This window comes from Rhincodon typus, chromosome 16 (genome assembly GCF_021869965.1).
Source record: "Rhincodon typus isolate 14 chromosome 16, sRhiTyp1.1, whole genome shotgun sequence".
NCBI classification, from domain to species: domain Eukaryota; kingdom Metazoa; phylum Chordata; class Chondrichthyes; order Orectolobiformes; family Rhincodontidae; genus Rhincodon; species Rhincodon typus.
Window position 1 is genome coordinate 2,460,284 of NC_063347.1, and position 10,468 is coordinate 2,470,751.

Genomic DNA, 10,468 nt, shown 5'->3' on the forward strand with positions numbered 1-10,468 from the left:
TGTGTTATCCCAGATCCTAACCACGTGTTTGTGAAAATGTTTGTCCTCATGTCAACATTGCTTCTTTTGTGAATTTAGCAAATCCCATCCTACAGAGAGTAGAGACATGGAATACACTGCCTGAAAGGGCAGTGGAAGCAGATTCAATAGGAACTTTCTAAAGGGAGTTGGAGGATTAATGGAATGGAAGAATTTTTAAAAAATCATTTACAGGACGGGGGTGTCACTGGCTAGGCAGCATTTATTGTCCATCCCTAATTGCCCAGAGGGTAGTTAAGAGTCAACCACATTGCTGCAAGTCTGGAGTCACATAGGCCAGGCAAGGTAAGGATGGTAGTTTCCTTCCCTAAAGGACATTAGTGAACCAACAATTAACAACAGATTCAGGGTCATTACTGGACTCTTAATTCCAGATATTTTATTGAATTCAAATTCCGCCATCTGCTGTGGTGGGATTTGAACGCAGGTCCCCAGAACATTAACTGGGCGTCTGGATTAATAGTCTAGTGATAATACCACTAGACCATCGCTTTACAGAGGTGGTGACCCAAGTGGTCTCCAGCTTGATGAGCAAGGGGATGAAAGGTTTTTGAGATTAATCAGATCAGCCATGGTCTTACTGAATGGCAGAATAGGCTCGAGGGGCAGAGTGGCCTACTCCTGCTCCTGATTCATTATTTGGATATACTGTGAGTTGGAGTCAGCTTCCTTTGTTCAGAGAACTGAAAGAAACCAGCAGCTGAGTTGTTGGTGCCGGTCCAGGGACAATGAGGAAGGTGACATGAAGGAGATTCCAATAGCATGGAACAGTCACTGACTCTTGGGCTGTTCAGATTGGGACTGGACCTAGGTCAAGATATTCTGCCAAGGGCAGTGTTGCAGAGATGTACAGCCATAAAAATCTCTCGAAAGGCTCGAAAAATCCTACAGGCTACAAACCTCGTCGCTGTCAGACCACTCGGGCTCGGACTCTCTTGTTGTAGAGACAGCAGAACTCCTTCAGAAGGAACAGAAACAAAGGGTTAACAGCGACGCTGACAGGAAGTGGACAGAATCTCCCCATCTCCCCCTCAAGCCGCCTCTCCAGTGCTCTGGAGAAAGCACCAGCCCTCTGGGATATCTCATTGCTTCTACCAACTGTATCCATTACCCGTTCGCTCTCCACCCAATGCCTCCGCCTTCTGTAACATTTGGGTGATCACTTCCAACATCATTCCTGCTCGTGTTTGTTTCCCTTCAAAGGTATTAATGCTGTCGCCTCAAACATGAAACTTACTTCCTCCTGTCGAGTGAAGGCTTCATGCCGAACATGGTTGTTTGAACTTCCTGGCTTGACTGAATGTTGGCCTTGCTGCCCTGCCCTAAACAGAACAAAGACCACGTGTTAAAAACCGTTCAGAGAGAATCAGAGATCCACGCAGCCAAGACAAGGCCATTAGGCCCAACACAGATATGAGGTTCAACATTTTTCCTCTCTCTCTCACAATTGTGTCACTTTGGAAGCAGCATCTGCCAAATGACTGGCCTCTGATAGCTATTTGACCGTGGAGGCCATTGCAGCAGGTGAAATGTTTCTCTCTAAGCAGCGTCTACTCACTCTGTTCTCTGGTCCTTCCCAAAACCTTTTACAAGTCAGTGACACTTTGGTCCAGTGCTGTAGTTATTTGAACAATAAACCACACAATGGGGGTTGGGGGCGGGGGGGGAGTTGAGGAGTACAAACCCCAGCCTGCGCAGTTTGATATTTATTCAAAATAAAGCAGGAAATTAAATTTTATCTTGCACTTTAAGGATTTCTGACCACAATATTGCACATCTTTTTAAAACACAGATGAGAAATTACAATAAGCGTGCCGCACTGTCGGAGGGAGGGTCAGTGCCGAGGCAGTGCCGCACTGTCGGAGCATCAGCATTGAGGGAGTGCCGCAATTTCAGAGGGTCAGTGCTGAGGGAGTGCCGCACTGTTGGAGGGTCAGTGCCGAGGGAGTGCCGCAATTTCAGACTGTGCGGCACTCCCTCAGCACTGAACCTCTGAAAGATTACAAAATGATGTTTTTGCAAACCCAAATCCACTCTTCCCTCTTAGTCACTCATGCTGTTATGCTCCAAAAGTTTTAACAGATTCACCCAACAGTTTCCCCTTCTTGGAGCAAGTTACTACAGATGCTGGAATTTGTACTGAAAGCAACAAATGCTGGAAAACACTCGGGTCAGGCAGCACCCATGGAGAGAGAGCTAGCGTTTCAAGTCTAGATGACCCTTCACCAGAGCTCTCCCCTCATTCTGTTACTAGTCCCATGTGGATACTCACTTCGTAAAGTAGCTGAAGGAACAGATGGTTTCATAAGCGACTCCCTAGATTTCTCCTTTATGGAGGTTTTTGACATCTTTAATTCTTTCTTTTTTCTCTCCCTCTCCTCTTTCCATTCTTTGGGAGAGAGTTTGATCAGAAAGTCTCTGTACACCTGGTAATCCTTCAGTGTCTCTTCAAACTTGACAATATCACTGCCAAATTCAGCAAGAACAAGATCAATACAAACTCAAAGCCTTATACTGATGCCATTTCCTGCCTCTCGGAAGGGAGAATGGAAAGATGAAACCTAGACAGAGACTTTCTGCTATTTAGCAGAGGAAGGCTGCACAGCGCAGTTCAATCCTGCACCCAATCAATGCCTTGGTCTCAGGAATCGCTGTGAGCTGGTGATTATGTGGCACATTCTAACCCTAGGGCCAATGTCGTAAGTCCTTTCCTTGGATGCCTTTGGCCAGAAGAGCAGAAATGAGGAATTAAAAAGCTCACAGCCACAGATAACAAAACTCAATAAACTTACAAACGGGGAGGGGAGGAGCAAATTATCTTAGGTTTCCAATTGATTTTAAATCAAACGTCAAATCTTTAGCAGATGAATTTCTTGGATGAGCTTCTGTTCTGGTGAATCTCAAAGAAGAAAGGAGGCCATTTAGACCATCGTGCCTGTGCTGGCTCTTTGATAAAGCTCCTGAGTCAGTCCCTCACCCTGCGTTCTTTCCCTATTCCCCTCGATGATTTTTTTCAAAGATCTGTATGTTAGTTATTGTGGCATCTGCTTACACCAGCTGATTAAGCACCATGTTACAGGTCACAGCAAATCACTGTGCAAATATCCTTTTCCTACACCCCCTACCCCCATTTAAACCCTTCCCCCTGTGAACTTTGACCAATTATCTTCAGTTTATGTCCAATTTCAACCCCACCCCCAGCCTACGGAAACGGCTTCTATCTATCCAAACTCTACATTATCTCACTTTTTCACTGCCATCATTTGCGTTGTCACTTTCTTGATTTCAGCTACTTTCTCCAGCTTCAGTTTTGTCTCCTGTTCAGCTCTGGAAACAGAAACCAGAAACCATGTTAACCAGAAACTGATAGCACAGTAAAGAGAGATCCTTCCCTTTTTGGCCATATAGGTCTGAATTTTTCAGACAACAGTACCTCAGATCTCACATAGAAACATAGAAACAAGGAACAGGATTGGGCCATTCAGCCCTTTGAGCCTGCTTCACCATTCAACATGATCACAGTTGATCATTCAACTCAGTCCCCTGTTTCCCACTTACTCTTTGATCCATTTAGCCCTAAGAATGATTTCTAACTCCTTCTTGAAAAGAAGGAACCAACCACTTTCTGTGGCAGAGAATTCCACGGGATCCCCACTCTCTGGGTGAAGACATTTCTTCTCATCGCAGTCCTAAATGGCTTATCCCCACATTCTTAAACTGTGACCCATGGTTCTGGGCTCCATAGTCATTGGGAACATTCTTCCTGAGTTGACCCTATCTAGTCCCATTAGAATTTTCTAGATTTTTTAATCTGTTAGTTGGTTTGAAAAATTTTGAAGATAGGCTGAAGACAGATCTAACTGCTGGACCTTCATGAGGCCATCATCAGCAGCAGAACTATTTTCAACTACAGTCTATAACCTCGCAGCTACTTGACCATTACCTTCAAGCCAGGGCTAACCTTCGTCCAATGAGTAATAAAGGAGACCATTGCTGGGAGCAGCTCAGGTCAACCTGAAAATGAGGTGCAAACTTTGTAAAGCTACGATCCAGAACCAAACATTGGTAGCAACACTATCTCTTCCAAGTCACTCCATTCTTTCTTCCAACAATATCACTGTCTCTTTACCATTTCCGGGTCAAATTCCTAGAATTCCCTCCCTAAGGGCATTGTGGGTCTACCTACAGCACATGGACTACAGCAGTTCAAGAAGGCAGCTCACCACCACCTTCTCAAGGGCAACTAAAGACAGGCAATAAATATTGGCCCAGCCAGCGATGCCAACATCCCAAAGCAGTCTAATTTATCAGGAATGTTTCAATCACAAACCACCCCTCTGGCCTTTGCAGGGAGCTTCAGTTGCTCTCTAACACGTTGCAAATACTCTATCAGGTAACCAAAAGGTGACATTCTTACATTTGCATCGCTTCCACTGAGTTTTTGTCATTTTCTTTCAAGAACTCATCAAACATGGCTGCGTCTTCCTCAAGGTACTGCTCAGCCTTCTCAAGTTTCATCTCCTCTGCGGCAGCCACTTCATCCAATTTCCTCATCTCGTCCTTCTTCATGGTCAGTGAGTACTGGACAGGAGCAACCACCCAAGATCTGTTAGGAAACCAGCAAAAATAAACATCTTCCCAGCCCACCACATCTATTCCCATGTGTCTGCTCCTCACTTCTGGTCTTCCCACTGCCATGACCCAATTGCAAAGTGTGTACTGATCACTGAGCCCCAATATTCCACAGTCTATATCTTAACTGATTGAACCAATGAAATCAATTGCCTTGATTGACTGCAACTAATACGCACCAGGTTTTGTCATAAAGAGACTAAGTAACATTATTTTTCATCAACACAGACATTAACAAACTTACAAAGAAGATAAATTATTAATTGCTATACTATGAATAAACTTAAACCTTTGCCCCAAATAGATACTCATTCACAAACAATCCAAAAAACAATGGACAAGATGACACAAATATTACAGGTGGGAAAAAAATATAGTGAGGGAAACACATATCTGTCTCACAGGCCCAGATTGCAACAGTAGCATGAGCTATTCTCTCAAGGGTCAGTACCGAGGGAGCGCCGCGCTCTCGGGGGGGAGGATACTGAGGAAATGCCGCACTTTCGGAGGGTCAATGCTGAGGGAGTGCTGCACAGTCAAACGGTCAGTGCTGAGGAAGTACCACACTGTCAAAGGATCAATGCTGAGGGAGCGCTGCACTGTCAGAGGGTCAGTACTAAGGGACATTAGTCAACTAGATGGGCTTTTAACAATTGACAATGGTTAGATGGTCACTATTTAAAAACTGGTTACGTGACATCAAGTTTGATTTTGAAAAAGCCACGTGTTAGAGATGGAGGACTGAACGAGGAGAAGGGTCTGCAACTTTTCACCTTGGGACTGAATGAGCTGAGAGAAAAAAAATGTTTCCAGTGACAAGAGCACACAGATTTATGGTAATTTGTAAAAAGTAAACAGGCAAAGAGGGGGCAGTGGAAGAAGGTGCAATGATACCTCTTGAAATGAAATTTGGTAAATAATTGTTAAAAATTATTTAAACCTTTTAAAAATGATAAAGAAAATGGTGCATCTGGGATAGAGGCTAGTATTGGTGCAATAGACCAACTGGGCTCCTGTGCTTCAAGAGTCTATGAAAGTGTGACAATGTGGATACTTGGAAAAAGACACTGTAGGACAAGGATTTTTGTAGCTTGATAGGAACCAAGGGCAAAATAGGATTAAATAAATATCTGAGAGAGAGAGAGACAGAAACAAGGAAATGGAGAAAGTGTCACAACTGGTGACAAAGGGAAAGAGTTCAAGAGTGAGAGAAGGAACAAAATAAACTGGCAAAACAAAGACAGAACAGGAAACTTCACAAGTAAAATAAATCTTATTTCCATACTAATTAGTGTTACCTGCAGCATAAACATTTCTCTTTTCTTGTTGATATAATCATTCAAGGTTTCTTTCTCAATCTGACGATCTGAAACAACACAAATTTAAAACCGATCTACAGCAACTGAGAGAAAAAGGAGGGGGAGATGGGGAGATACAAATAGAGACATACAGAGGAAGGGGGTTGAAGGCACACTGAGGCAAACAGAGACAGAAGGATAGAGAGAAACGGAGACACACACACACTCTGTCTAAATCCACCAACATAACCCTTTATCCCCTTCTCCCTGTAAATTCCCCCTTAAATATCTCTGGAAATATTCATTTCAACCACTCCCTGTGGGAACAAGTTCCACATTCCTGGGAGTGTTTGAGTCAGATTCTGAAGGGTAGGAATACAGAATTCCGACAACCGGGAGCAAATAGGCAGTACCTCTTGTGACTTTGACCTTCCATGATGGATCACTTTTGAAAGCAGACAACTTTTTCACATTGGCCTGATGCTCAGCCTCTGAATCCTCCTCTGGTTCTTCCTCCACCTTCTGGGGACTGCCAAATTTTGCATTAACTCGAGCTGCATATGTGACCTTCTCATGAATCTTGAGTTTCTTTTGTTCATTTTGTTCCTGGAGTCCAGAATCAAGCAGGAAGTGGAGGGGAAAATGGTAGTGTTAATGGGGAGTTAATTGTTTAATTCCAGACTCTTGTGCTCCTTATGAGCCTCATTATAGAATCATTGAGTGACACAGGCCATTCACCCCATCAAGTGTTTTCAATTTCTTTTCAATTAGTCACTAGAGAACATTCCTAACAACATCAGAAGTAGGCTTAGATCTTTGGACCACTTAACCCTGCTCAGCATATCAATACAATCCTAGATACCAAGGTGTAGAGCTGAATGAACACAGCAGGCCAAGCAGCATCAGAGGAGCAGGAAGGCTGATGTTTCGGGCCTAGACCCTTGGCCTGCTGTGTTCATTCAGCTCTACAGCTTGGTATCTCAGATTCTCCAGCATCTGCAGTTCCTACTATCTCTAATACAATCCTAGCTGACTTTCTACCTCAACTCCCTCCCCACACACCCCAATGCTCTAATCCCAACCTCAGAATATCCTAGACTCCATCCCTGGGTATCTCCTGTTCCACAAGCAGGACAGACCCAGCAGAGTTGGTGTCACAGTGGTGTACAGTTGGGATGGAATTGCCAAGGGGTTTTCAACATTGAGTTCAGATCACACAATGCCAAATGGAAGCAAGTCAAACCTCCTAGCCTACCCCTACCTCTTGGCTGATGATTCAGTGCCCCTCCATGTTGGACAACACTTGGAGGAAGCACTGAGGGTGGCAAGGGCGCACAATGTACTCTGGGTGGGGGATTTCGATGTCCACCACCAAGAGTGGCTCGGCAGCAGTACTACTGATCAAGCTGGTCAGGTCAGAAAGGACATAGCTGCTAGACTGGGTCTGCGGCAGGTGGTGAGGGAACCAACATGAGGGAAAATCCACTTGACATTTCTCTCACCATTGAATTTGTTTGGAATTGATCGATTAAAGAAGCAGCATAGTAAAAATGGACCGGATGATTTACTTTTGCATATTCATTCCATCCCTACGCTTTTCTGTTGGAATGTTCACTGATTTATCGTGTGACTCCAACATTTACCAGGTTTTATTCTTTTCACAAATAAAAGAAGATCACAGCAGCTACTGGAAATCTGAAACAGAAACAGAAAGTGTTGGAGAAACACAGTAGATCCAGCAGCGCCTGAAAATAGAGACAAAGAGTGAATGTTTCAAATCGACCATAACTCTATTCAGAACTGGTTCCAGCATTTTCTGTTTTTAATTGTTACTTAGAGGAGCATAGGTAAGGTGAATGACAAGGGTCTTTTCCCTAGGCTGTGGGAGTTCAAAACTAGGGGGCATATTTTTAAGGTGAGAGGAGAAGATTTAAAAAGGGGCAATTTTTTTACACACAGTGTGGTTTGACTGTAGAATGAACTTTCAGAGAAAGTGGTGGATGTGAGAACAGTTACAATGTTTAAAAGACATTTGGATAAGTTCATAAAATAGAAAGGTTTGGAGGCACATGGGCCAAGTGTATCATAGAATTATAGAATCCCTGCAGTGTGGTAACAGGCCATTTGGCCCAACAAGTCCGCACCAACCCTCAGAGCATCCCATCCAGACCAATCCCCCTGTAACCCACCGAATCTACACACCCCTAAACACTATGGGCAATTTAGCATGGCCAATCCACCTAACCTGCACATCTTTGGACTGTGGGAGGAAACCGGAGAACCCGGAGGAAACCCACACAGACATGGGGAGAATGTGCAAACTCCACACAGACAGTCGCCCATGGCTAGAATCGCCAGGTTCCTTATGCTGTGAGGCAGCAGTGCTAACCACGGAGCCACCGTGCCGCCCGTGTAGGAAGATAGGACTAGGTTAATTTGGGTAACTTGTCTGCGTGGACTGGTTGGACTGAAGGATCTGTTTCCATGCTGTATGACTCCATGATTTACTGTTTTCTGGGGGTCAGTTAGCTCAGTTGGCTGGACAGCTGGTTTGCAATGCAGAGGGACACCAAAAGCGTGGGGTCAATTCCTGCACTGGCTTACGTTACCATAAAGGATTCTCCTTCTCAACATCCTCCCTCAGCTGAGGCATGGTGACCCTCAGGTTAAACCATCACCATCATCTCTCTCTCTAGTGAGAGAGCAGCCTACGGTCTGGTAAGACAATGGTGACCTTACATTGTTTTCTAAACTGTTTTGCAAAACTTCCCTTGTACAATGCATTAAAATATTACCTTTTTCTTCCGTTCTCTTTCAATATCTCGAAGAACAAAGATATCACAGTCTTGAGGGATCTTGAAAGGGTTGAGTCTCTCATTGAGGAATGCTGGGCATGCTGCAGAGAAAAATCAAAACTGTTTCACTTTGGGTGGAGTATTATTCATCTTCCTTTTGTTAAAATCTCTTGTCCTCTAACAATTAACAAAAGAATTTGCAATTCTTCAGCAAGTTTCTCAACGCCAGGATGACCAGAACACATCACTGACAAAGAAAGACTACTGAAGTGAAGGCTCTGTTATAAAATAGGAAGCGCGGCAGTCAGTTTGAGCACAGCAGGTTCCCAATACCCCACTGTGATAATGATCTGATACTGACACTGTTTGAAAGGTGACTTCTGGAACGACACCGGAGATAGCTCTGCTTCTATTCTTTGAAAGAAGAGCTGTGATTTCTGTTACTTCCAAATTAGATAGTAGACAGGACCAGAGTTTAATACCTTAAATGAAAAATGGAATCTCTAGCAGTGCAGCCCCACTCAGTACTGCACTTGGAGGATCACAAATGGAAGATGTGATCTTTTGCTGTCATTGTCCTGGGAGTGTTTGATGGGGGACAGTGTAGAGGGAGTTTGCTCCATATCGAACCCTGTGCTGTCCCTGTCCTGGAAGTGTTTGATGGGGGAACAGTGTAGAGAGGGCTTTCTTCTGTATTGAACCCCATGCAGTCCCTCTCCTGGGAGTGTTTGATGGGGACAGTGTAGAGGAAGCTTTACTCTGTACCTAACCCTGTGCTGTCCTGTCCTGGGAATGTTTCATGGGGACAGAGTGAAGAGAGCTTTACTCTGTAACTAACCCTATGCTGTCCCTGTCCTGGGAGTGTTTGGTGGCAACAGTGGAGAGGGAGCTTTATTCTGTATCTAACCCCATGCTGGACCTGTCTTGGGAATGTTTAATGGGGACAGTGCAGTGGGAGTTTTATTCAGTATTCAATTCCATGCTATACTTGTCCTGGATGTGATTGATGGGGACACTGCAGTAAAAGCCTTACTGTGTATCTAACCCTGTGCTGTCCCTGTTCTGGGAGATTTTGATGGCACCAGTACAGAGGGGCCTTTACTCTGTACCTGTCCTTGTGTGGTACCTATCCCATGTACAGAAAATCTAGTCTGGACTTTAGTGCCTAACTGGGTCAGACTGAAAAATTGCTTGTTAATCTTGCAATATATCTAGTTTAAAGTTGCATGAGTTTGCAAATTTTAGTTTGTTTATGTTCTCAGGACAGAATTTACTACAGGTGTCCAGGGCCTTGCCCACTGACTGGGGAGCTGGTGAGCAAGGAATCACTACACAATTAATAATGAAAGAAAAATTTAAGAATGAGATAAAGCTAGTGAGATATATTAAAAATTTAAGCAAGATTTTCTGTCAATATTTAAAGAAGTGTTAATAAAGTGAGTGCTGGTCCGATAAAATGTGAGTCTGAGGAAGTAATCATTTGAAATAAAGCAATGACTGATAAATTGAAGAAGTATTTTACATTGTTTTCACTATAGATGATATAAAAATGCTGTAACTCAAGAGACTAATGTGAGGGAGGAAATCAAGGAAATTCTAATCACCAGAGAAGTGGCACTGAGTAAACTATTGGAGCTGGGGCTGCTGCCAAGTGTCTGACTCCTGATGGACTTCATCTTAGCAACTTGAAAGAAGTGATGAATG

At 43.9% G+C, this 10,468-nt stretch overlaps 1 protein-coding gene across 1 annotated transcript in view; it reads right to left on the bottom strand.

Annotated features, from left to right (window-relative positions):
* Positions 1–924: 924 nt before the first annotated feature.
* Positions 925–10,468, bottom strand: part of LOC109920968 (cilia- and flagella-associated protein 100-like) — a 12,331-nt gene continuing 2,787 nt past the window's right edge. The window contains exons 2-9 of the mRNA XM_048606663.1: positions 8,765–8,865; positions 6,383–6,575; positions 5,970–6,037; positions 4,457–4,620; positions 3,286–3,366; positions 2,312–2,505; positions 1,277–1,361; positions 925–997 (exon numbers count right to left, since the gene is read on the bottom strand). Of these exons, the coding sequence (XP_048462620.1) occupies positions 925–997; positions 1,277–1,361; positions 2,312–2,505; positions 3,286–3,366; positions 4,457–4,620; positions 5,970–6,037; positions 6,383–6,575; positions 8,765–8,865 (959 nt within the window). The remainder of the gene's footprint in view (positions 998–1,276; positions 1,362–2,311; positions 2,506–3,285; positions 3,367–4,456; positions 4,621–5,969; positions 6,038–6,382; positions 6,576–8,764; positions 8,866–10,468) is intronic.